The 27,874-nt window shown below is 38.8% G+C and overlaps 2 protein-coding genes across 2 annotated transcripts; one reads left to right on the top strand and one right to left on the bottom strand.

Moving 5' to 3' along the window:
• The first annotated feature begins 22 nt into the window (after positions 1 to 22).
• Positions 23 to 7,931, top strand: odf2b (outer dense fiber of sperm tails 2b). Its single transcript, XM_079384408.1, has 19 exons — positions 23 to 89; positions 321 to 448; positions 542 to 643; positions 746 to 916; positions 1,003 to 1,172; positions 1,253 to 1,382; positions 1,466 to 1,597; positions 1,721 to 1,795; positions 2,177 to 2,248; positions 2,413 to 2,529; positions 2,612 to 2,797; positions 3,052 to 3,161; positions 4,365 to 4,500; positions 4,612 to 4,722; positions 4,807 to 5,070; positions 5,159 to 5,259; positions 6,292 to 6,454; positions 6,539 to 6,664; positions 7,657 to 7,931. Exons 2-19 carry the CDS (start codon positions 353 to 355, stop codon positions 7,819 to 7,821), a joined length of 2,427 nt encoding a protein of 808 aa, XP_079240534.1. The 5' UTR covers positions 23 to 89; positions 321 to 352; the 3' UTR covers positions 7,822 to 7,931.
• Positions 7,339 to 27,168, bottom strand: LOC306849412 (U5 small nuclear ribonucleoprotein 200 kDa helicase). The gene is made up of 45 exons (XM_079384407.1): positions 26,832 to 27,168; positions 26,315 to 26,478; positions 26,032 to 26,203; positions 24,546 to 24,738; positions 24,408 to 24,463; positions 24,224 to 24,319; positions 23,262 to 23,414; positions 23,076 to 23,175; positions 22,816 to 22,952; positions 22,637 to 22,714; positions 22,382 to 22,555; positions 21,780 to 21,917; positions 21,456 to 21,611; positions 21,149 to 21,319; positions 20,873 to 21,066; positions 20,637 to 20,760; positions 20,381 to 20,530; positions 17,636 to 17,746; positions 17,411 to 17,542; positions 17,134 to 17,322; positions 16,511 to 16,708; positions 16,147 to 16,299; positions 15,972 to 16,052; positions 15,795 to 15,878; positions 15,554 to 15,660; positions 15,340 to 15,458; positions 15,080 to 15,234; positions 14,694 to 14,883; positions 14,390 to 14,560; positions 14,138 to 14,298; positions 13,790 to 14,017; positions 13,497 to 13,688; positions 13,208 to 13,386; positions 12,962 to 13,113; positions 12,109 to 12,217; positions 11,903 to 12,011; positions 11,623 to 11,812; positions 11,268 to 11,432; positions 10,650 to 10,771; positions 10,403 to 10,546; positions 9,344 to 9,520; positions 9,089 to 9,249; positions 8,880 to 8,961; positions 8,318 to 8,410; positions 7,339 to 8,207 (listed from the first exon to the last, which is right to left on the bottom strand). The coding sequence occupies exons 1-45, from the start codon at positions 26,874 to 26,876 to the stop codon at positions 8,058 to 8,060; spliced, it is 6,405 nt and encodes a 2,134-aa protein (XP_079240533.1). The 5' UTR covers positions 26,877 to 27,168; the 3' UTR covers positions 7,339 to 8,057.
• Between the last annotated feature and the right edge of the window lie 706 nt (positions 27,169 to 27,874).

Raw genomic sequence — 27,874 nt, 5'->3', positions numbered from 1 at the left:
ATTGGCGGCTATTGTTGTCCATGCGAAAGTCTACCGGGTGCTGCAAACAACATCACACAGGGGACGCAACGTTGCATACTTGTTTTAAGGTTAGTGGTATTTTTATTCATATCACATTAATCGTTTAAAGTACATAAATAAGTTTTCATCGATCAGGATTATTTAACTGGTCGAATAAATATGCAGTGTATAAACTGAGAAAAGACTAGTAGCACAAACATAGACTTGACTGAGAACTAATAGTCTTTTTGTTTAAAAGATAGATTATTAACACATCTGTTTTATGATACACGTCTGGTGAACTTTTTCATATTCTTAAGACAAATAAAGATCGCCCTACTGAATTGAAAGGATGAAAACACGGTCGTCCTCTCCGCCCGTCCATGTTCATGTCCCAGACTCAACATCTGTGCATGTCCACCTAAAGAAGAGTCCACAGAGAAGCCAGGTCAGAATGGATGCCGTTTACCATTCCAGTTTAAATCGATCTCGTTTGATTTACCGAGACAGTGAAATCATTCATCACAACTCTGATGTTCAGCAGGGGAAAGTGAGCAGTTTACGATCCACTGCCAGTGTAAAGGTCCGAGCTCCCTGGGTTCCTCCTGGAAAGGCTTCAAGACGAAGAGAATACAAATGGGAGGTTTGTTTACGCCTATTCTACCTTACTTGCCAGCACATATCATCTATAATGAGTCATTTTTTTTAATTGAGACTCTGAATGACTGTACTTTTTTTCCATCAGGGGGCTACACGCTGCTTAGAGATCACCCCGGGACGGGCCACTGACCCTTCTTCACCTCCTCTGCAGCTCACTGACCTGTCCAGTGAAGAGGACGATGCGAGAGGAGTAATCGGCAAATATGAGAGAAAAATTGAAAGTCTAATGTCAGAGGTTGACTGTATAAAAAGTGAGGTATGGGTTGTACATAATCATGACTGTAAGATGGATTCACAATTCGTCATACAACATTGTGGATTTGAATGTCTAAATGTTCACAGGTAAAGTTAAGGCAGGCAGAGGACCACTTAAAGCACCAGTCACAGCAGTTGAGCGCCTGTCGGCGTTTGATTGATCAGCATGAGGAAAGACTTGAAGAAGCCAGTAAGGACTTGAGGAGGTCAAAGCGCGAGAATGCTGATCTGCGTAGCACTGAGTCTGGACATATGAGGTATAGTTATTTCTGACACATTAGCTTCTTTTTAGGGTTGCTGTGACCAAATGCTTAAAATGTGGGAATTGTGTGGATAGATCAGAAACAGGACCTCCACACCAGGACATAGAAACTTTGCTGAGGAAACTTGTGGAAGCTGAGATAGACGGCCAGGCTGTAGCCAAACAAGTGACAGCACTGAGGGAAACTGTGGGCAAACTTAAGAAGGTTAGCAAAACTCCAAACTTTTCAGTTACCTCTGAAATCATTTCTCTTGAATAATAAAAAAAAACATCACTTTGTGCATTCAGGACAAAAAACAGTCAAAGACGCACTCTGATAAGTTGGATCATCAACATGAGCTACTAGAGCAAAAGTTGGACACGTTTGTGGAGACAAACCGCACTCTCAGACAGCTTTTGAGGGAACAGCATGGACGGGAGGTACAGAAACTTCCTGACTAAATTTGTCTCATTTAGGTTGGCTGTTGGTTCTGCAGTATTTTTTATATGCACTTTTTTTTTTTAAACAAAAAATGTCTGTTTTGTCTGTCCTTTTCACCACAGACAGATGCACTGAGGTTGTCTGATGAAAGGGACATGCTAATGAGAAAACTCGCTGAATCTGAGGCTGAGAAAAGGGTTTGTAATCTAACTCCAAACTCTCTCTATGTATATTTATGTATATATAACAATGTTGCGAGCTTGATGCACATACATTTTATTCAGTGAAGACTTGTTTTACAAAAACTGTCTATTTGTAAAAATAAATGCTGAACTTTTTTTTTTATTTCAGGGTTTCTAGAAAAACATTATGCAGCATAATATTGATAATAATTAAAAATGTTTCTCAGGGACCAAATCAGCATATTAGAATAATTTATGAAGGATCGTGTGACGCTGAAGATTCAGCTTTACCATCACAGGAAAAAATTAAGTTTTAGAATGCATTAAAAAAAAAAAGAAATTATTTTAACCATTTATTTATTTTAAATGGTTATAATATTTTACTTTTTCTTTTAGAAGCTTGAGACTAAACTCAACAACAGGGAAAGAGAGGCCAATCAGATGACTGAGAATTTGGAAAATGAAAAGGTAATAATGATATCTGACTGATTCCCTTATTTTTTATTCATTTGCATAATATTCTTCTGTGGCATGTTTTAATACCTCTTCTGCATTTCTAAATATTTGCATCAGATTTGCTCTAGTTTTGTAGGAAGTGTTTTTAAGAATGTGTTTTGTGATGGTCATCACAGGATCATCTGAGGACTGCAGGAGAGCTGTCAAAGGTTCTTGAATCCACCCGCAGTCGCTTGCAGAATCAGCTGCACAACAAAGAAGCCGAAAATAACCGGCTGGAGGCTCAGATTCAAGTAAGCCTACTTTTACCTTAGTCATGGTTTTCATTGACACAAAGTGGTACATCATGTAAGTCTGTACTGTACTGTGACACAGAGTCTGGAAGAGACACTGCAGCATCAGCAGGAGGAGGTGCAAGGCCTGCTGGAGCAGATGAGAGAGCTGAAGCAGCATTGTGAAGGAGACAAAGACGTCCACAAACAGGTCTTGGAGGACCAGAGGAAACAGGCTGAACAAAGTGTGAATAAAGCTGCACATCTCTCTGCTCAACTCCTGGACAAGGTATTGTACAGAAGACCAATACATGAACTGTACTACAGGGTTTCATAAAAGACCTTCATGGTTTAGAAAGTGCTAATTAATGAAATAATTCTCCAAATGACCTTTATTTTAATATGGCACTGCTGGCTCATTTATTCACTTGACTGGACACTCTCTCACATTTTACAGTTTGTTTGAAAGAGATTTTTATGCAGTTGGCCAGTATGAGCCATGCAGGGAAAACTCTGACTGATGTGTTTGTGTCATCTCCTCAGGAGGCTCAGTTAGCAGAGGCTCTCTCCACTGCTGAGGAGCTTCGGCAGCGTTACTCCAAACAGAATGGAGAGAAAAGCCAGCTGGAGTTGGAGATCACCACCTTAAATAAGTCAGTGACTCTGTTCACTGAAGCTCAGTCTAGTCTTCACGCCCATAATTTATTATTTTTAGTCTGAGTTATGGATTATGCTCTGAGTAATTTAGGGTGCTTGGGCCTATACATCAGTAAGATCTGAGGTTTTGAAATTCTCTTTCAATTTAATTCCCAATCAATTCTTTTGTAAAAAAGAAAAAACGGTCTGTGCTACTGGGTGAATCTCACAAACCCTGCTAAGGCAATGTCCCGGTTAACGATTTCATTTCAAAATCTCAGATTTTTTTTTTTTTTTTGCGTAAAGTAAATAAAACCGGCATTTCTGACCATTAAGATTTGCATTGTTTTGTGGTAAACATATTTTTCTACCCAGTTCTCTTTACCACCATAAGCATTGTACTTAATCTATATTATCTTTATTATCTTTTTCTTTACTTCATTCATTTTCTTATTAGCATAATAAATTACTTTATACCATATGTACAATGTAATTTTTACCATATTACATTAAAATACATTGAAACAATGATCTTTAAAATGATCATTTTTATTAGAATTTAAAATAACTGTATAATATAATTTATTCCTGTCTATCTATCTATCTATCTATCTATCTATCTATCTATCTATCTATCTATCTATCTATCTATCTATCTATCTATCTATCTATCTATCTATCTATCTATCAAAAGTTTTTGAACAGTAAGATTTTTAATGCTTTTTTTTTTTTTAGGTCGCTGCTTCTGTTCACCAAGACTGCATTTATTTAATCCAAAGTACAACAAAAACAGTTAACTTTTGAAATATTTTTACTATTTAAAATAACTTTTCTATTTGAATATATTTTAAAATCTAATTTATTCCTGGGATTTCAAAGCTGAATTTTTTGCATCATTACTCCAGTCACATGATCACATGAGTAGAATTTTTTCAGCTTTTTTGATGAATAGAAATTTATTATTAAATTTATAGCATTTATCTGAAATAGAAATCTTTTGTAACATTATAAATGTCTTTATCATCACATTTGATCAATTGAAAGCATTCTTGCTAAATAAAAGTATTAATTTCTATAATTTCCTTACAAAAAAATTAAATAAAAAATATATATGTATATATACACTGAGTTTTTTTTTGACAAGGTTCCTGATGTTTACCCAATTGTCATATTTAGCGGAGCTCACAATGGAAGGTGATTGTAGACTTTTCTCTTTGCAGTCGCCTCATTGAGTTGAGTGAACAGCTGTGCAGTTGTGAGGAGAAGTCCTGCGCAGAGAGAGAGGGGCTTCTCGGCCGTCTCAACTTCCTCACCTCAGAGAACACGGCTACCAAACTGGAAAACCAGAGACTCAAGGCAGAAAATCTAATAAAATCTTGTCTAGATTTAGACTTTTCTTATTCATCCAAAACCATTTATGCTCTGATTTAGATGTTTGTGCATTATCTTGCATGTCTCCTCTTTTAGAGCACTCTGTCAGCTGCAGAGGACAGACTGTCTTTGTCTCAGTCGGAGGTGCAGCAGCTGAAGATTTCTTTCAGAGACTTTGAGAGTCTGGTAGAGGGTTACAAGAATCAGGTGCTTTTAACATACCACCCTCACAGCTCTAGTACTAGTACAGAGTACAGAGTCTAGTACACTAACACTTCGTAATTTTTGCAGTTGCAAAAGACACGTTTGGAGTCAGAGGAGTACACTTTGAGGCTGGAGATGGTAGAGAAGGAAGCACAGAGTGACCGCGAGGAGATGGAAAGAGAGGTGGAACAGAGCCGCAAGCAGCTCCATGCTCGGCTGAAGGAAATGGAGCTGCTGCGTGAAGCTCTGAAGCGCTTGGAGAACGAGCTCAGGGAGGCCAGAGAGAACATGCACATCCAGGACAGGAGAAGCACGGAGCAGAACAGCACTCTGTCTGAGCTCAGAATCAAGGTGATCATGCGTGTTTATTCATGTTTATTCATACAATGAAATCAGAAGGCTTTTTAATTTCATGATGTATTTTCTTGTTTGTATGCAGATGGAGCAGCAGAGTTGTAAAATAGAGAATCTCCAGGAGAAGAACTTATTTCTACTTGAAGAAAACATGCAGTTGAAACGCTCCATGGAAGGCACTGAAAGGTCTCCTGCACATCTGCTGTTATAATATAATATAATATTTAAATATGAAATCAGATGATGAATTATTCATATTTTAGTTCCATTCTCCTCTATTAAATATATACCAAAATAAATTAAACAAATGAACTCTTCCTGTAATTTATTTTATATTACATAATATATTTGAAAAATAATCAACATTATAATTTATATTACAATTTTCACCTTCTCTAATAAATACACCAAAATATATTGATATTGTTATCATTATTATTATTATTGTTTTATGCTCTCCTGTCACTGGCTAGAAAGCATCACATTTTAATTGTATTTATTTATGTAATACTTATTTAAATTTGATATATAACTTTCCTTCTAAACAGGAAATGTCCACAGAAAATACTAATAAATTAATAACATTTAATTGGGTCTTTAACATAAACACTCAATTGACACAAAGAGCTGAAGTTAAATGCAGTCAAACCAAAAATTATTCAGACACCAGAAATAATTTTTTTATATTTTTTACTGTGTGTTGCATTACACTATTGCTTATGTGAGTATAGCAAAATAAAGTAAACTGAGACATAACCAAAAATTCTTCATACAGTGGACTACCAGAAAAATTTATAAAAATTTGGGACTAAAAATTATTCAGACACTTTGACCTGATCGTTTTTTGCTTAAGTGTTTTTTCTTTAATTGCGATTGACAAAATTAAGCATTTCTTGGTAATCGGTTGACCTAAATTGTTATCCAAGTGTGTGCTTTCATTTAACATCTGAATCATTATTGGTTGACTAATTCATTACATGTCTTTCTATCAAAGTAATCTGACATTGTCAAGATGAGTTTGTTCTGACTCAGTTTAACTCTTGAGTTCTTGTCATATTTTATTACCATTTTCTAAACTATAGTGAATAAACTGTGATTAATGTGAGACATGTTGAAGGTGTCTGAATAAATTTTGGTTCGACTGTACTTGTTAAATTTCCCAACAGTATTTCAGCCTTGTCACATTTCTGTATCATTCTCTCTTCTTGGTTCACACAGGAAGATGGAGGACATGAGCACTCAGAACAGGGATCTGCTTCAGGTTGTTGCTAAGCGTGAAGAGGCCATCCACAACACACAGCTACGTCTGGAGGAGAGGAGCCGAGAGTGTGACTCTCTCTACAGACAGCTGGAGCAGGCCAGGGAGGAGATGCAGAGACAGGTCACAGTCCACAGCAATTTGTTTTTGATGCTACAGATGTTGCATCTGTGTGAGGTTAGAGTTTACATGAGTCTCTGTTGACAGGTGGAGCAGAGCCTGGAGCGTGTGCTTTCCAAGGAACGCTCAGCTCAGTCTAAAATGCTGGATTTGGAGAGTCAGCTGAGCCTGGCTAAAAATGAGCTGGGTCAGCTGCGCCGCAGCAAAGAGGATGTAAGTGTTCGCTGGCAGACTATGAGCTCTGAAACTTTCCATTGCACAATACTTAAGCTCTACGAAAACAAAAAATCATCAAATGATTATACTGTAAAATTCTGTTAATAGTAAGAGTAAATCAGTTTGAGCTGTGGTTCAGTCTGGCAAAAAAATCCAACATGACCAAAACGTATGGTGTGCCTAAAGGGACATGGCGATGGGTGAAAAAAAGTGGGAGAAAAAAAAAAAGTCATTTGTCATTTCAATGCTTTCTGCGTTTGCCCTAAGAAACTTTGCTGAAAATGTTTCCGTTCTCTAGCAAGAGTTTTGTGTTCCCCTGAGAAACTGTGAGCGAACACAAAGCTGGTGATGGACATAAAATGAAGTGGGAGGAGGAAAAATCACATCAATGCATTTGCGAGTATTTCCCTCTTGAAATTTTGGAAAATCATGGGCAGTTAAATTATCGTCAGCGCCAATAGCCTCATGGTTAGTGCATCGACATAAAGTGCAACTGCGCTCACGGCAACCCGAGTTCGATTCCCGTCTCAAGGTCCTTTGCCGAACCCAACCCCCTATTCTCCCAGTGTCTCTCTCTAGTGTCCTATCTATAAAAAAAGCCCATGCAAAAAAACAATTCTCAAATATTTAAGCAGCTAGATATCAATCTTTGAAGACTGAAACAAGCAAATGCCACTGTGATAACATTGCTTTATTATTGAGAGAAATGTCACCAATGAGTATAATTACAAAAACTTGGTATTTGATATACAGATGGAAATTCAAGCCCATCAATCTCTACAAAATTCTAAAAATCATTATCCAGTAAACATGAACCACTTGAAAGGTCATTAAAAGTCAAAAACTGAGCCGAGTCAGTGATTTATGGGAATCAGCAAAATGCTGCTGTTTTGCTTGTTTTAATCTGCCATTTACCTTGCATGTCAAATAATCATAGCTGCACTTGCATTAAAACCTTTTTTAGAAGCAGTTTGGGTTTAATTTTTCAGATGGAGAAGCGATTTCAGTGCAAACTTCAGGACATGAAGAACCAAGTGGAGCAAGTGAACAGCGCCAACCGCAGCCTGCAGAACTACGTCCACTACCTTAAGGCTTCATACACCAATGTGTTTGGAGACTCTGCTTTAACAAGCTCACTAAATCCCCATATCTAAACCCTGACCATGAATGAGCCATTTCTTTCTTTAATGCAGTTATTCTTAGACTTTAAATGACCCTGATGATTTCTTCTAATGATCTTTTAATAAAAGTGCAACACAATCTCTCCAATGTACATGTTTCTTTATTTAAATCATAATGAATTAAACGGTCACAATATTCCTCAAAAATATATATAAAAACAAACTGCTTTCACATGACAGTATAGCTGTTCATTATAACTAATCTGGAATTAATCACTGTCACTTTCTCCCTCACTGTCTGCTTCCTTAATGTCCATGCTGAACTTGTATTCCTGGTCGCAGCCCATGTAGGCATCACTCATGAAGTACAGTGTGTAGTTGTGCACACCAACAACAGGTGCCACAAAGTCAAGTTTCACCTGAGGGATGAAAACAGAGTCCATGTCATTAACAATTCTCACAAGTCCTCTTTTTTTAATACTAAACAGGAATAACACGCTACTGCCTTGGGCATTAAAGCAGGACTGACCTTGGCCTTCTGTTGAAGAGTTAGTCTCTTGATTGAGATGAGACTGTTCGATTTGGGGTCTCCAATAACAACCCACCAGCCTTCTTCACGTTTCTGCACAAAACAAACAAAATGTCATGAAGTAATGCTGCATTTCTATAAAATAACATCTCTCTGAAACAGTTGATCTTGTTGTAAGATTGGGGTCATGAAGTTTTTTGTTTTACAGAAATTAACTTTGCTAAAGACAGATTAAATTGAGTCATAATGAAGACTTTGATTATTTTTTAATACATCTATTTAAAATAAATGCTTTGAACTTTCTATTCATCAAAGGATTTTGAAAAAAAATGAATCAGTTTCCACAATAATAAGCAGCACAACTGTTGTACATTAATAATGATAATATTGTGTCTTGAGCTGCAAACCAGCATATTAGAATGATTTCTGAAGGATCATGTGACACTGAAAACTGGAGTAATGGCTGCTGAAAATTCATACATTTTAAAATATATTTAAACAGAAAATATTTATTTTAAGTTGCAGTAATATTTCATGATAGGTTTTGTCAATAGAAACTCACCTGAGGGAACAGAGGAGCAATGACAGGACCTGTAACTTCCTCTTCTCGCTCCAACTGCACTTGGACAACCACTGGACTCCCACTGAGAGCACAAGAAGATCAATTAATACATTCAGCAAAGTGATTAATGGTATAAATGATTACTGTGCACCCACACAAGTTTACACATTTTCAACTGAAGCCTTTTGCATTCTGAGTTCAGTTGGTACCTCTTGATGTTGTCTTTGTCAGCCACTTCGTATGACAACTCAATGTTGGGATAGCGGTTACAGAATCGTGCCACATCTGCCATTTGTATATCTGTAAGCTGCAGAAGACCAGTGCGGTCCTCGTCTTCCATCTCCATGATGTCGAAGATGCTCTCCACACCCTATACACATCAACAAAACGGAGATAAGACAGACAGCCAAAAGATGATGTTCAGAGTTTAGATGTTCCCCAACCCATTCAGACCCAGTTCTCACCTTGTCCGTGCAGCGCTTGATGTGTTCAGAAGTGAAGTGGGGTAGCTGTTTGAGGTACGAGTCTTTGGACCACATGGCTTGTGTGACCATCTGAGCCAGCTCCATGGCAGCCAGCGCCGGACTCAACCAGCCGTTACTGGAGAGCACATCCACACACGCCTGGATCAGCCGCACAGCCTGAAAACACGGGGAAGAGAAGAGAAGAAAGACTGAGGAAACATTTAATTTGAAAATTAAGATTTTTAATAAAGAAAATAAAAGCTGTTATATAGTCATTTGATTAAATCTTTTCATTTATACACGTCAAAAGCTGAAGCTTTTTTTTTTTTTTTTAAGAGTCTCTTGTGCTCACAAATGTTTTTCAACAACATATAAACTATTATTTGACAGGTAGTGCATGAAATAAATTTAAATATATAAACGGTGGCCAAAATTATTAGAACACTTGGCATATTGAAGAGGTTTCAGCTGTTTTTGTTAAATTGCCATTACAATACCCATAAAACGAACTACTTCTGGAACGACCTGCGACGGAAGGAATCTGCTGGAACATTGAAAATGATGGACTGGCCCTTTAAAGTCCAGACCCCAACCCCATCAAGAAAATTTGGGGCGAGTTGCAAAATAAACGACAGATCTATTGTACATTCTAAGGAAAGCCTTTGGCTTGAGTTGCAGAAGGCATGAGATAACATAAGTATTGAAGTTCTCAGGAAATATATTAACACTGTGCCAGAGAGATGTGCTGCTGTAATTGCTGCAAAAGGTGGACATACTAAATATTAAAGTTAAAAGTGGATAAACACTTTTAACTTCACACAGACTCACTTCATCTGATATTTGTTGTGCTCAGAGCAACCATCTGCATGTTTCATGAACATTATGAAATGAAATCATGATTGAGGCATAAAAAGGTCAATATTTTCAGATCTGTCAGGTGTTTTTGGCCACCACTGTACATACAAAAAAAAAAAAAAAGTCGCCTTTAATTCTGAATTAAAATTTGTATGCACTGAGGCCACTAAAAATCCTTTTAGTTGAGCTGCAAAAGAGGCTCACCTTGCTGAGGATCTCCTCGGTATCTGACTGGAGCTCAGCGCTCAGCTGCATGCGGGACAGATGAGCCTGGAGCAGCAGGTTGGTCTTCACATGCGGGTCGTTGAACTTGGGGTTGTTCAGTTTGTGAGGAACTTTCTGAGCCAGCTGAAAAAGTCAAGAGTTGTTAAACAGAGAACTCTGATGCAGTCTGTTTGTTCAAGAGATCATATTATACCAAATCAAAAAAGGAAAGTGCGCTTTTACTTACCTGCCGAAGCAGGATGTCTTCATGGTGCCTGATGGGAATGTTTTTATACTCCGCAGCATTAGAGATGATCTCGATGAGGCCACGGATCTTTGTCTTGGCGTTCAGGGACATACTAAACAGCTCTGGAGAGAGGACACAGACAACAGTTGCAACAGATGAGACAGATATGCCAAGACAATCAAGAAGCACGTTTGATGCTTAGTGCACACACACACACACCGTGAACACACACCCGGAGCAGTGGGCAGCTATTTATGCTGCGGCGCCCGGGGAGCAGTTGGGGGTTCGGTGCCTTGCTCAAGGGCACCTCAGTCGTGGTATTGAGGGTGGAGAGAGCGCTGGACATTCACTTCCCTACCTACAATCCCTGCCGGCCCGAGACTCGAACCCGCAACCTTTGGATTATGAGTCCGACTCTCTAACCATTAGGCCATGACTTCCCCAATTGTGTTTGAAGTCGGTATGAAATGGAAATTTACTAATGGATAGTGTCCACCCTACATCCTTTTTCGATAATCCATTACACTTGGATGTATGTCACAATAAAGGAGAAAAGATCTGTCGCTACTTGTTTCATCGTGACTTCAATAAAGTGTGTTAAACAAAGAGAGTCCTCACCAATGGTGGTGTAGTTTATGTAGTAATAGGCTGCGATCATGCCCAGATTCAGAGGTGCCACATCCATCTCATCCTCGATGCTGATGCACTTGGACTGCTCCAGATCTTGCAAGGTATTTTCCACCACCTCAGACAGATGATCTGACAAGTGGCGATGAGACATGCCTGTAAAACAAAGAGATTTTAGTCTCTGATGCATTAAATAAATGCTACAATTGAACTGTTGCTTCATTATTTTTCACATGCATTCCTGTTGCAACAAAATTTTGTAGAATAAGATCTAGATTTTGAATGTTGAGCCATTTGTCCTGCTTTAGTGAACATTGTGGGTATTTGAAGGATTGTGGTTCCTCACCCTGCAGGTTGTAGTAGTTGGGGTTTTGGGTCATGCGGCGATACAGGAACGTCCATGTCATGTAGTCTACAGCATCCTGTTTGTTCTCCACCGTCTTGGTGACGATCTCAGCATTGAAATGGTCGTGAAGACAGTGGTCCAGGTGAGACTCCACAGGCAGAGGCTCGTAGAGGAACTTCTTGAAGAAGTCCTAAAGAACAAGGATGTTCAAAGTTATGAAGAGGGAACCAACAATGGTGATATTAAGTCAAGAAAATGTGTAGATTAGAGTAAGGTTTACCTTTTTTGACCCTTGACACATGATGACACAGCGACCCTCGTCGTCCTGGAGAGGACGGTTAGCCTTTCCAACCATCTGGAGCACATCATAGATTGGGTAGTCCACATATCTAATTGGAGAAAGACATTGAGCAATACACACGCAAAGAGTAAATACTGATGATGACATTAATCATTTGAGCCCACAAAGGATGAGAAAATACTTACGCATGGATTTTCCCGTTATAGTACTGCGTGTCCATGACAATCACCAGGTGGGCAGAAATATTGGTGCCCCAGCAGAGAGAGCGAGATGCCACCATCACCTGAATGGCACCTGGCATAAGAGAGCAGAAGGGGGCAACACTTTTTAGCTCAAACACACCTTAATCAAAAGTTCAATTAACCTCATAATTCATTCAAAAATTACATATGATATTAGCATTCCTGGGTCCATTTGAACCTGGTGGAATGTAAGCTTAGAAACAGTTATAACTTGTGTATTTTTTAACTAAAACCATACTTTATGGGATTAATAACTTCATTAATGAGTGAATGAGCAAATTTTCAATTTTGAATGTTTTATTACTGTATCTACCCAGTTTAAAAAAAAATTAAATGTCAAATTATACATGAACTACAGCAAAACCAGCAAAGTGTTTGCCCTGCCATTATCTTAGGAGGGCGGCCCGACGACTATTTAAATATGACTTCTGCCTGTCTCTGTGTTAATGTATGGTGCAGACACGCGGTTTTGTTTACTAGGCTACTCATACAGAAGCACGCGTTAGGCTTACAGTGATATTAACGTCTGCTGTCTCACTGAATGAGGACATAAATACATGAACAACAACTCCAGAACTGCTCTGAGAATCACTTCATGAGAATTTGACCGTTTCATTTGAGTAAAACTATCCTCATATCATGTACACAGAAATGTAAAGGTATTCACGGCAACCCATCAAAATAAAAGTTCAGGTTTCAATTGTAGACATTGCGGCAGAAATATATTCCTATTGTTCAGTAGAATGTAAGAATTAACCTACTAAAATGATTAAAACCTCATTTTTATGTGTCTTACCAGAGGTGAAGAGATGCTCCACAATCCTGCGCTCTGTAGGTGAAAGGCCCTCGTGAAGGTACCCCACCCCATTAGAGAGGGTCTCTTTCAGTGTACCATCAGAGAGATTCTCCATGAATGGAACCAGGTCCTTCTCTGTTGAGTGCAGGAACCTTCAGGAATAAAAATAAGGATCGCGGTTAGCTGCCTAATGTCACTCAGTATAAAAAGTGTCTAATATATGTGATACAGATCTTCTCCAAGCACCTTTGTGGGACCACATCTGCAGCACAGAAGGTTAGGATATCAATAGCAGTGAGACGAGTCTGTCGTCTTGATGGCACAAACACCAGCACTGGCTTGGATGGGGAATGTTTCATTATGGCGTGATACACTGGTTTAGCCATGGACAGCAGACGAGTCTGTGTGTGACTCACATTGAAGCCCTGAGGAGGGGGAAAAGCAGTGAGGAGGATTAAACAAAACTTCACAAAATGTAACAAGGTCAGGATTATGCCTAAACATGAAATTAAGTTACAGAGAGCTTCAGACCAACCTGGATGTGAAGCTCAAGAGGAACCGGCCTGACATTGGGGTGGAAGTTGAAGGTGGCCGTAGTGCTGCAGCCAAGCCAGTGGGCCACATCTTTAGCATTGGACAGAGAAGAGCTGAGGGCCACGATACGGATGGGCCGCTCGATCTGAGAAGAGATGTACCTCATCCTGGAGCAAATCACCTCCAACACAGGCTACAAGAGACAGAAAATTAGAAATAAACCTAAACAAATGATCTCTGGTGATTTAAAAGCTAATAATTATTGTTTATGAACTGGAATAAACAAACACTTACTCCATTGTCACCTCCAATGAGATGAGTCTCATCTACAATGAAGAGACTAACGTTCTGCACGTTCTTTCTCTGTTTCCAGCGGCGGGACAGGATGTCCCACTTGTCTGGGGTACTGACGATGATGTCACCTTTGCCCAGCAGCTTGAGGTCAGTGCTCGTCTCACCGGTGAGCAGGACAACCTTTTTATTCAAAGTCTCCTGAAACTTCTGGTGCCAGTCAATAAAGACCTGCACCAAAAAAATAGTGTCTCAATCATGACATTTAACTAATTTCACAGAATTTCTTGAAGTTTACATAAACGTTTACATTAAGACATTTTCCATAAAGGCAGATATTTATGGACTTACCTGTTCGGCCAGAGCCTCCATGGGTGTGATGTAGACACAGCGGCCCTCTGAGTTGTGTAAGAGCATCCTAAGAATGGCAAACTCAGCACATATGGTCTTCCCGCTGCCGGTGGGGGCACCAACAAAGACATTATCATCGCTGTTGTACAGCGCATTGAACACTGAGGAAAACAAGAATAGTTTCATTTAAAGTCTAATTAAAGTCTCAGTCCAATATATAGTGTGTTGTGGATAGTCTATAAAGGGAGGTACCTTGGGTCTGGATTGGGTTGAAAAAGGGAAAGTTCTGGTAGAGGCTCTCGAAAGCTGCGTTTCTCAGAGCGGACACGGGCAACGGCTGCAGGTCCAGCAGTTCAGTTGGGGGAGGATATTTCTCAGGCAGGATCAGGTGACGGAATGAAACAGGAAGTTGCGTCTCACATGCTAGAAGAGAGAAAAAAAAAAAATCTTCAGACTTCTCCAATACCTCTAATGCTTCATTATCCTTACAGATTTTGGTTACTACATCAACGCCATACTGAATTAGTATTTTAAATATTCAATATTGTAAACTTACACAGCCAACGGTCTGAAGCTATGCGAATGAAGTACTGTGGTGGCAGCGGCTCAAACACGGGAACAAAGAAAGTCACAAGATGCTCATCCTGAGCGTACTTGGCCTTCAGGAGGAAGTACTCATGATGAAGAACGACCTCACTGTCCACATCCTCCACTAAGATCCAGAAGGCCTCAGATGAGCTGTGTATCTAAAAGAAGCAGACATTTAGTTGCTAGTTCAATGTCAAAATTCTTAAATGAAAAAAATTGCTCTTTTTTTTAAATGTTGTATAAAATAATCATATAAAATGTTAAATAATCATTAATTTGTAATGATTTATTCTTGTAATAATAAAACTCATTATTATTATTATTAGTCATTTACTGATCTTTTATAAGACTGACCTTGTCATCCCACTGGAAATCTGGTGTGATGGTGAGCTCCACTTTCAGAGTGGAGCGTGTGATGGGCTGCAGATGAACTGCCAGGTCCAGCTTTGGGAACTGATGGACGTACTTATGAATGGTCTTCCCCATCTTTGGCATGCGGATCAACTCGCCTGAAAGAGTGATCATGAGACAATTACATAAAATGTCACTTTTATAGACACTGGCACATAAATACAAAACTTGACTAGCTCAATGTTTTCATATCCACTATTCACCAATTTCATTGTGGTTCAGATCATAGAGGCGCTCGAAGGGAAAGTTCTTCTTCTCAATCTTTTTGATGACCTCCTCTGGAAGCTTGCGGAACTGACGCAAGGGAGACATCGACTGCCACCTTGAAGGAAAAAAGCCAACAGCATGAACATCGCATTGGATGATAAATAATACATTGTACAAGTGGCAAAAACCAGCAGCATCATGACAGCTTACATCCTTTTGTCGATCATCTTGCAAAGGTTCAAAGTCTTGTCGGTGAGTTGGGCCCAGCCTCTGCTCAGGACAATCTCAAAGATGGCCCTCATCAGTCTGCCAGCGCTCTGTAGATTCAAACAGAAAATGAATATGGAAAATCTTTGCATATTATATGAGAATATTATTCTCTGATTTGGAAGAGATTCAACTGAAGGTTGTTCAATTAGGCCTTTACATAAGACAGGATAATGTCACTAACCTGCGTCACATAGACCATGTCAGCCATGAGAGCAAAGCCCTCCAGTTTGAGCTGAGAGATATATGCTTGCAGCAGCACATTAATCTGAGAAACAGATATAACACTCAATTTAAGAGAGAGACAATCAGTCAAAGACTGCATATCTGTATGTGACATAATACTCTAAAATGTATTTACCTTTGCACTGGGTTCTTCAATGCTTTCCTTCACTGGAATAGGGACTCTTTCAAGCAGTTTCTGAAGCTCCAGTTTTTCTTCCTGTCAATCAGAACATTACAACCATGTTGATTAGATCCTGACGGTAGAGTTTTGTTCCAATGTTTCAGCTGGTTTAATTAGACTAGGAACATACCTCTCTGACGGTGATGTTTCTGAACTCAGAGGAGAGCGAGAACACCCTGAAGAGCTCGATCTCACTCAGTGTAGGCTTCAGCAGCTGGTTGTAAGTCATTATGGACTCGTGGGTGATGTAGAAATGACTGGCAATGCGGCCCAGGTCTGTCACCTACAACAGGACAAATTAAATATCATTTAAACAACATCGGTTGCTGTCATTTAAAATTTAATCGATGTGTTTAGGTAGCAGTGCTGAAATCCATTATGCTGGGTTGGGTACTTCATGCTGGAACAATCTCAGAATTGATTGTGCATTTAAATAATCTAGACATTCCCAGAGCTGCTTAGAAAAGTAGGTTAATATGACAAATGGTGTGTACCTGAAAGTTGCCAGATCTCTTGTCATATTTGACCAAGTTGTTCTTCTCCAAGACAGTGGCTGCTGTGTGCACTAGGTCCAACCTGCGTCGCTCCAGCAGGGGGTCACTACTGCGGTCGTCATGGGAGACGCCATATAGAGTGGGGTTCCGCAACATCCGAACATAAAGGTATGTGTAACCCAGCCAATTTACAGCATCCTGAAAACAGTAACAAACAGAGCAACAGATGCTTACAGAGGAATACTAATAATAGGCATGTGCAATACTACATATTTACAATGTAATAAAAATAATATTTTTCAATATGCTTAAATGACGATATAAAAGCTACTTTTTTGATTTGTAAACCTATATAATGTGTAAAACTATATATTTTAAATTATATAAAATTCTATTATAAAAGTATTTTGAAATTAAATTGTCTTTATAACATTTAATATTAATTTCACAATATAATAATATATTTTGCATTTTAGAAACATGTCCCTCACATTATTACGTTTTTTAACCTAAATTAACCTAAACTTGCAAAATTTCATAATGGTTTACCAATAAACATATTAAAGCTAAAAAACAAAAAAATAGCCAACTAATGAACTTTCGCAAATACATTTAAACCTCACCTTGGCATTCTGCACATTGCCCAACACTACCTCTGCATTGAGCATGTCGGGTAGTTTGGCCACCATCTGGCTCTCGATGGGCAGCTGCTGATTGAGCAGGGACAGGTAATACTGCAGTTCTCCATGGGAAGTGATTAGAATACCCTCTCCCTTAGAGTCATACTGCGGCCTGCCAGCACGACCCAGCATCTGCGCCACAAAGGTTGAATGGAAGTCAAGTCATTAGTTGTGGTCCATTTAACTCACAGTACAAAATGTGTGTAGAAATACTACTGACCTGTAGGATATCCAGGGCTCCCAACTCTGTCCATCTGCCTTTCTCTGGGCTGTACACCTGTGTGCCTTTGATGATGACAGTGTGCGCTGGCAAGTTCACACCCCAGGCCAGAGTGGCTGTAGACACCAATACCTAGAAAACACATATTCATGGTTCAATGCTCTCAGTTTCAGAACAAGAAATAATCAAAAATGTTCTTGACAATGCTGAATGCTACAAACTAACCTGAATGTGACGGTCAGCAAACAGATCCTCTACCAGCGTTCTGTCCACTCTGGTCATTCCAGCATGATGAATAGCAAAACCATATGGCAATAGATCCTTCAGCTCCAGGTTCTGTCAACAAAGAAAACGAATGGTCAACAAAAACAGTATACAATAAATGTGTGTCCAGACCATGAAGCTGGGACTTTTAATAGTGCTAATTTCAGAGGAAAAAAAAAAAAAAATCTACAAAATAAATTTGGTGAAATGTTGGACATAATCACAGCTCGAACAATGGTGTGACTTTGGTTTGGGATTAAATATTTATCAAACAATAGCAGACAAGGGGAATCTTTGAAACTGGCTTGAAATTACTGCCATTATTTCGGTAATTAATTTATTATTAATTATTTAATAAAACAATTAATGAATTATAGTTAATTAGAATTTATTTTTGCAGTCATAAAAATCACTACAATTTATACATTTATATTACAAGTTAAAATTTATGCAATTATAATTTAGACTATAATAGTTTGTCATTCTATTTAGTAAAACTAAATTAGCCAAAACGAAAAAAAAAACCCAAAAAACTTATGCATATTTCTTTGCAAAATGAAATTTTCTGATTCGATGTACAGTATCTCACAGAAGTGAGTACACCCCTCACATTTTTGTAAATATTATGTTTTCATGTGACAACACTGAAGAAATGACACTTTGCTACAATGTAAAGTAGTGGGTGTACAGCTTGTATAACAGTGTAAATTTGCTGTCCCCTCAAAATAACTCAACACACAGCCATTAATGTCTAAACCGCTGGCCACAAAAGTGAAAATGTCCAAATTGGGCCCAAAGTGTCAATATTTTGTGTGGCCACCATTATTTTCCAGCACTGCCTTAACCAGGGTGCGAACTACGGGGGAGCTAGGGGAAGCTCGGCTCCCCTTAAGACATGGGCCTCTTTTGGGTTGCTCCTTATTTTTATATTGTAGACATCTATCGATTAGTGATGAAAAAAATTGCCGCGCTGGTGGAAACAACACAAGACCGTGCTGCCGCGACTGAGAGCAGCTCGATGGCGTTTAGTGTCCCGTAGCAGCAGCAGCAGGAGCGCAAGTGACTTCAGAGCAGCTGAATAGTTCTGCGTTCAAATGCATGCAATAGGCTAAAGCTTGCTGCAAAACCCCAGCAAACATAACCATGAATGTGTCTGCAGGAAATAGTAAGGAGATATTTGAATTATTTACTAATAAACAATGTTTTCTGAGTCTGTGTAGCAAGGATGAAGTTGCTGATCCTGACTCGCCGTCTCCTCATTAGACGCGCCTTTAGAGAGAAATGCATCTTTATTGATTATGATTAAGATTATAATAAGAGTTTTTGTTTTCAGTGATCATTTAAAGCTTTCTATAGATATATTTATCATGTCTGTGAGGCATGTATTCGCTCAGCTTCGGTTCATTTTTGTGAAGTGCTCCTGTTCAAGACGGCAGAAAGCGCATCATTTTGTTTTCTTTGTTTTATAAAAGAACTACCTTTTGTTGGTATTGTGAGTGCGCACAAATACAAGTAGACCCTTTACAGGTCCGAATGATGTATTACTCTTACCTTTGATCAGGCTATGATCAGCTCATGCAGCTGGCCGCTTGGTCGTTACTTTAAAAAACAAAAACTTATAGGCTATTTAACAAACAAAAATGCTCCAAACGTTTTTCTAAATTAACTTAATAAAAAAACGAAACAACATAATAATTTTGCCATTACACACAAAACGGAACTATTTTAATAGCCAAAACAGTAGTATAAACTGTTTTTGGAGAAGGGGGTTGCCGCCACACATGCTTGACACCATCTGAACCAAATAAGTTTATCTTGGTCTCATCAGACCACAGGACATGGTTCCAGTAATCCATGTCCTTAGTCTGCTTGTCTTCAGCAAACTGTTTGCGGGCTTTCTTGTGCATCATCTTTAGAAGAGGCTTCCTTCTGGGACGACAACCATGCAGACCAATTTGATGCAGTGTGCGGTGTATGATCTGAGCACTGACAGGCTGACCCCACACCCCTTCAACCTCTGCAGCAATGCTGGCAGCACTCATACGTATATTTCCCAAACACAACCTCTGGATATGACGCTGAACACGTGCACTCAACTTCTTTGGTCGATCATGGCGAGGCCTTTTCTGAGTGGAACCTGTCCTGTTAAACCGCTGTATGGTCTTGGCCACTGTGCTGCAGCTCAGTTTCAGGGTCTTGGCAATCTTATAGCCTACGCCATCTTTATGTAGAGCAACGATTCTTTTTTTCAGATCCTCAGAGAATTCTTTGCCATGAGGTGCCATGTTGAACTTCCAGTGACCAGTATGAGAGAGTGAGAGCGATAACCCCAAATTTAACACACCTGCTCCCCATTCACACCTGAGACCTTGTAACACTAACGAGTCACATGGCACCGGGGAGAGAAAATGGCTAATTGGGCCCAATTTGGACATTTTCACTTAGGGGTGTACTCACTTTTGTGGCCAGCGGTTTAGACATTAATGGCTGTGTGTTGAGTTATTTTGAGGGGAGAGCAAATTTACACTTATACAAGTTGTACACTCACTACTTTACATTGTAGCAAAGTGTCATTTCTTCAGTGTTGTCACATGAAAAGATATAATAAAATATTTACAATAATGTGAGGGGTGTACTCACTTCAGGTATAGATCAGTTTGAGGTTGTATCTGATAAACAGCACTTTTATGTTAGTTGCGAGCTAACCTTGCACTGCTCAGCTTCAGTCCTCAGGACCTCAGTGGAGGCTGAGCCTTCTCTCAGGAACAACCCCAGTGTGTCCTTCTCTAAACACATATCCCTGATCGCACGCGCCGTCTTTCCGGTCTCCTTTCTCGAGTGCACAAACACCAACACCTAGTAAAAAGGAAAATAAATGATCAAGAAACAGAAGGGTGACTGAACAAATAGTAGGACACATTTGATAAAGAACTATTTATTTAATTATTGTGTTCAGCTTCACCTGATTCTTTCCAGCATGTTCCATGATCTTCTCATACACTATCTCATTCATAATCTGGAAGCGCTTTATAGCCTTCTTCTCTGTAATTCCTACATAGGTTTGTTCCAGAGGTACGGGCCGGAAACTAAAAAAAAGGAAAACATCCAACATACATATTTTATTATGCCAAAAACTTATTCAGTGTTATCCACATTTCGTTGAAGAAGACTATTTCACCACAACAGTCTATTTCTCACCTGTTGTCAAAATAGAAGAGTCCCTTGGATGGATCCACACGAAGGCAGGTTGCCACATCATCATAATTGGGCAGTGTGGCACTGAGGCCGATGAGCCTCACATCTTCCTGTGTCAGCTCCACATTGCGGATGGTTCGAGCAATCAGGGACTCCAGAACGGGGCCACGGTCATCATGCAGCAAATGGATCTCATCCTATATGACAGAACATGTTAAATTGGAAAAACATGAAAGAAAAACTTTTAAAAAGGGAATCAGAGTCTTCTAGATTACTTACAATAATGATAAGGCGCACAAGCTGCGTATATGTGCGTTCTCCTCCTTTTCGGGTGATGATGTCCCATTTCTCTGGGGTGCACACGATAATCTGGGTGGCGTTTATTTCCTCTTTACACAGCTGATGGTCTCCAGTCAGCTCAGAAACAGTGATGCCATAACTAGCCAAGCGCTGCAGACAGAGCAACGAATGTTTTAGAGACAATACTTTCAATATGTAAATGTAATTCTATTACATTCTATAGCTAATCATTTGAAGAATACTAAATTACAGGAAATGATGAGGAAAAGCATAATGCAGTTTTTACCTTGCCAAAGCTGCCCACCATCTCCTGTACTAGTGAGCGCATGGGAGCGATGTAGATGATTTTAAAATCATCAACGTTGATGGTGCCATCCATGTTGATATGCTTTCCGATCTCTCTGAGCATTGCCATGAGAGCAACATTCGTTTTGCCAGCACCCTACAGGTCAAAGAAAAAACAAAAGCCTGAGTCTCCTTTAGGGTAAAAGTATTAAAGCTAGTTCAAGTTAAGGTCTATGGTGCATCATATTTGTCACATTGTGATTTTAATGGAGATGTTCATTTTAAGCCAGCGCCTGGACAGTTGCGCCTTAATCGGTAGACTAACCGTTGGAGCGCAAACCAGCAGGTTTTCATCAGTATCCATTGTGGTTTTGAAGAGTTTACTCTGTATGCGATTCAAGGTTTTGAATCCTTCGAATCCAGCTTGGGCATATTTGGGCAGCTTCTCAATAGCCACCAATGTCTGAGAGAGAAAATGAAGGGAATCCTTGTGAGAGACTAGTGAAATTACATAGATGCAATAAACCAATAATTCATAATACATTGGTATTTACACTAGTATTTAAAAGTTTGGGATCAGTGAAAAAAATATATATATTTTGAAAGAAATTAACACTTATTCAGCAATTATGCATTAAATTGATCAAAAGTGACATTATATTATATTTAAAATATTCAAATAAATGCTGTTCTTTCTAATTATCAAAGAATCCTGAAAAATGGATTACGGTTTTCACAAAATACTAAGCAGTACATCTGTTTTAACATTGATAAGAAATGTTTCTTGAGCAGCAAATTAGCATATTAGAATGATTTCTGAAGGATCATGTGACATTCAGACTGCAGTAATGGCTGTTGAAAATTCAACCAGAAATAAATAATTTATCCCCACTTGAAGAAAATGCATAACAAAATAGAGGAAAATACCTCATCATCACCAAAGGGTTTGGGTTTGAGAGCAGGCACATGGACCTCCTCGTAACCCTTTCTCTGTTTGCGGAAGGAGCCATCCGGCAGCTGACAACGCTTGTTGGCCATGAAGTGACTGCCCTGAGTGAAGGCCAGGTCTTCCAGATCTAATAGTTTCCTCGAGGTCACAGCCTAGAGATAAAGAACACAGCAAAAATATAAGACATATAATAATTTTTTTTTTAAATGTAGCTTTAAAAAAATGTCATTTACCTCTCCATGATCAATGTCCATAGACTCCAGATCATCCACACGAGACTTTCTTACTCTCTCCCTGCGAGATCGCTCCTCCTGTAAAGAAACAAAAGATCATTTGCTTACAAATGGTTGACCTTCTTTGAACAGCTCAAACTCTCTCAATTACCAGCTACATAAGGAGGGGAAGTTCTGACCCTGATGATGTCCTCTTTCTCAGTCTCCTGCAGCTGGTAAAGAACTTTGGAAAGATCCTGATCAGCTTCCATTTTGTTCATGATTTTCTCCTTTTCAGCCTCACTTTGGGCACTGGCCAACATGGTGCAGTACAGGACTGGATATGACAAGAAGAAAAGAACAATGCTTTTTAAAATCTTGTAAACTTTTAAACTGCTCACACTTCCAATATGGGAAACAATCTCAGAAATCACAGTCCTGACTATTGTGATCTACTTACTCATTCGCCTGTGCTGGCGGAGGACCTTAATGAAGTCAAATGTGTTGAAGCCCAAAAGCAGCACCAACTGGTTCTCACACTCTCGGTCATCACTGGCAGTCTAACCAAAGATAGGAATGAATCAGCCACAAAGAAGGACATACACATACAAATCTCTCAGTCTCCAAAGAATTGAGAAATCCCTACCTTAAGGATTTCCAAGACCTCATCTGCTTTCTTCTGAGAAACTATAGCATCATTGTAAAAGCGGCTGAGCTGTCGCTGAAGCCAGAAGGCATCAATGTCTCGGGGGTGAAGATCCTTCTTTTTGGTCATCATCACATCGCCTGTGTTTCCCAGCTAAAGAGACAAGAACGTGTTAGGCTGGATTTTTGACTCTGTCAGTGGTTCTCAAGCATTTTCAACTCCAAATCCCTCCTTTGTTGAAGACAAAATTCTAAGACCCTCTTATGTAAGATAATATGTGACCCTGGACCACAAAACCAGTTATAAGGGTCCATTTTTTTAAATTGAGTTTTATTCATCAATTGATAAATAAGCTTTCCACTGGTCTATGGTTTATTAGGATAGGACAATATTTGGCTAAGATACAACTATTTGAAAATATTAAATCTGAGGGTGCAAAAAAAACTAACTAATAACTAAATATTGAGAAAATCGCCTTTAACGTTGTCCAAATAAAGCTCTTAGCAATGCATATTACTAATCAAAGATTAAGTTTTGATATATTTACGGTAGGAAATTTACAAAATATCTTAATGAAACATGATCTTTACTTAATATCCTTAAGATTTTTGGCATAAAAGAAAAATCGATAATTTTGACCCATACAATGAATTTTTGGCTATTTCTACATATATACCTGTGCTATTTATGACTGGTTTTGTGGTCCAGGGTCACATATTGTCTCTATAGCACTTCAGCTGTAATAAATTAAACTCAAAATATGAGATCAGATTCATGTTTTACATTTTAATAAAACAAATTTAATAAAATAAATTAAAACTAAATTAAAATAAATCGACTTAAAAAAATTTTTAAATAATTGAGGCTACCCTGGAATTTGGCCCTAATAGGTCCCGGACTCCTGGTTAAGAACAACTGCTCTATGACCAGGTGTGCAGAAACACGTGGGACATGTGACTTACATTAGCAGTCAGGGTGCTGCTCTCATCTGCCTCCTCTCCCTCGCTGTCATCAGAGCCTTCATCCCGAACCTCTCCGTACTGGTCCTCGTCGCCCTCCTACACATAAACAAATACATGCTGGTGTCACCTCAAGAACTAAAAACACCACAATCAGAGCACCAACAACCAGCATGTAGAAGCTCACCTCCTCATCAGACTCAAACTGCACATTGACTCCATAGGTTTCATCAATGTTATCATCTGCAAAAGAGAAGAGAGGTGTGACCTAGCTGAACATCATGATGAGAAGAGTTCGGACTCAGATTGGACCTAAATTATTTACCCATGTTTTGAAGCTCTTTGTCTCCACCATAGTCAGAGATCTTCTTGCCCAGGTTGACCAGGACGTGGTAGCGTGTGTCGTCAGTAGGCCCCAGCAACTGCTCCACCTCCCTCCTCCTCTCTTTGTCTCTCATCTTGTCATTCTTCAGCACAGCCAACACCTCGTCTGCAGCTCCACAAAGGATATCCCTTGGCTTAAAGGAGAGAAAAAGAGCAGCAATTTATGATGTGATACTTTTACCTAATTGAATCCACTGTTCACATGCCTATAAACATCACCCCACATTTATCAGACAATTTATTCCTGTGATGCAAAGCTGAATTTTAAGCAGCCGTTCCTCTAGAATCAGAATGAGCTTTATTGGCCAAGTATGTTTACACTTACGAGGAATTTGTTATAGTGACAGAAGCTCCACAGTGCAACAGAAAGACAGCAACAGGACAGGACACAGATAATAAAGAATAATACAAATATCCATATAGGCAATGTACAAAACAGCAAAAACACAATATTGAATATAGACAATTATGTTGTACAGGTCTGATATGTGCAAATTTGAAATTAAAAAAATTTGATAAATAAAAAAGTAAGCAAGTGTGGTGAATAAATAATAGAGTTGTGTGTTCCGCGTTTTATTGTCAAGTGTTCATGAGATGGATTGCCTGAGGCAAGAAACTGTTTCTGTGTCTGGTCGTTTTGGTTCTCAGAGCTCTGTAGCGTCGACCAGTTCAAAGAGGGAGTGTGCTGGATGTGAGTGTCACAGTCTTCAGTCACATAAACCTTCAGAAATCAATCTAATGTGCTTCTTTGGTACTCAAAAAAAAACATTCCTTATTAATATCAATGTCAAAAACAGCTGCGCTGATGAACATTTTGTGGAAAGTGATAGTTTAACGGTTATTTGATGAATAGAAAGTTCCAAAGAACAGCATTTATTTGAAACAATTCTTTTGTAACATTCTAAACTGTCACTTCAATTAATGTGTCCTTAATGAAATAAAAGTAAAAACTTAGTGATACCAAACTTTTGCACAACAATTTAAATAGCACTATAATTTAGTAAAACTTTTAAATACAATCTTAGCAAATCTAGCAAAGTGTCTCAATATCAGAATGAGCTTTATTGGCCAAGTATGTTTACACATACAAGGAATTTTTTGTAGTGACAGAAGCTCCACAGTGCAACAGAAAAACAGCAACAGGACAGGACACAGATAATAAAAGAATAATATACAAATACAAATCTCTAAGAGAATATCCATTTTTCATATTGTATATTCCAACGAGTTATTGTAATGAAATTTTTTATTTTTGGTGCATCATTTTAATTTATTTCTAGACAAAACAGTGTAGACTTTTTATATTGGCAGATGATTTGATTGGTTATCACCCCCGACATGAAAATGGTGAATCTCTAGTAAATCCCACAGTAGTTCAGTTTAAAAATGATTAACATATCACATGTAAACAGGTGCAGTGATCTTACCTGATCTCCAAGGGCTGCCTGAATAAAGCTGAGGAGAATTTCATACGTTTCTCTTGTCTCTTTGGTCTTGGGCTTGTATACGATGCCCACCATCTCATCAATCCCCTCAGACAGCAGAGTAAAGCCCTTCATCTTGTTTATGTCATGTCTGTCTTCGTCTCTCTTTCTTCTCCTGCATCATACAATGAAAAAAAAAAATGTATAACGATTCAAAGACTATGACACAATGAATGAATGAATGAACGCACGCAATTAAACAATATGCTTTTCTGATCAGACTCACTTTGCTCTCCTCTCCTCCAGCATCTGAGGTTTGGTTCTCTGACTCCTGTCTCCCATTTTTGTTCCCTCCAGTTTGCCGACAAGAGACAGCACCTCGCCGGTGGGCTCATCTCTGCGGGTGCGGTCGATCAGAGATCTGTCCGCTTGCAACACCAAGTTGGAGTTCTGTGGAGAAAACACAAACACTCACGACCGGTTCAACACCTGTTTCAAATCCCAGTGAACTGCCTACCTAGGCGGCATTTGTAAACATCACAAGCCCGATCGTGCTTTATGTGCTTACGTTCTGCTAAAAGACTACTTAATTTAAAATTAAATTACACATTTACTACAAATGTGTTGTCCAAAAATGCTATCTAGTTAGTTAGGCAGCTCAGTTGGTTTTTAAAACACAGCCAGTGTTTACAAGCACGCGCACACCAAAACACACCGCTTCAGCGCGCTAAATAAGATTTAGCTTCATCATAACATATCAAATTCTTTAAAAAAGGACATTACAAATCTTATAAGACTCTTACCGCTTTGTATTCATACTGCAAACTACGTGCAGTAACATCCGCCATGACTTCTTATGACTGTAAATGCGCTCAAAATGAAAATCTTCTTTATCAACCAGCACAACCTGTGCTAGCGGAGAGACAGACGGCTAAATAAACTACACAGCACTCATCTATGTTCCTAGTTTGACAAAAACTAGCTTAGTGTGCACAAATTACGTGCACACCACAATATTAACACACTTTAAACCACAATATTAACACACAATAAAGTTAATTCGCTTTTCTTTATCTCCGAAACGACAACATATGTCTGAAACACGCACGACGGTTTCAAAACGCAGTTTGATGTTATTTCCGCTTCCGGGTTCGCAGGCTCCTCAGTGCAGTGCGTGAAAAATGCTGCCTCCTCTGGAAAGGAATGGCATTTATTTGAGACGCTTGCGTGTAACAGATTGTTGAAAACAAGGCAACTTTATAAACCTGTCTGAGGTAATAAAAACGTGAAACGATATCAATATCCACAGATCATCCCACAACTGACCAGAGCTGGAGCAAATTTGAATTAAAGAATGGAAAAAATAAGCATTTTTGTAAATGATAAACTAGGGTGACCATACTTTACTTTTCCAAAAAGAGGACAGTAGGGGGCAGGGCTTCGACTAACAGTATATGTGGCGATATTATATATGTGATAGTATATTGTTTGCTTATTTAGTTTTTTATATTAAATAAAAAGAAAACAAGTAGATATAATAGAAAAAGAACAGGGAAGGCTAGTGTTAGAAAGTCATTATTTATAATAAATAAAAAGTAAATAAGTAAAAAGAATAGAGAATGCTAGTATTAGAGCCTCCTTTTTGTTTATAAATAAAACAAGTAGTTTTTTTTTAAAAAGCCGATAAAATTAGAATTATAATTAGAATAGAGAGTGCTAGAGTTAGAGGGTCAAATGAAGATGAAAGAGATGTTTTCAGCTGTTTCTTGAAAATATTAAGGACTCAGCTGCTTGGATTGAGTTGGACAGGTCATTCCACCAGGAGGGAACATTTAATGTATAAATC

This window comes from Barbus barbus (assembly GCF_936440315.1).
Source record: "Barbus barbus genome assembly, chromosome: 29".
In the NCBI taxonomy this organism is placed as follows: domain Eukaryota; kingdom Metazoa; phylum Chordata; class Actinopteri; order Cypriniformes; family Cyprinidae; genus Barbus; species Barbus barbus.
Note: the sequence above shows the minus strand (reverse complement) of the source record. Positions and strands in the feature narration are given on the sequence as shown.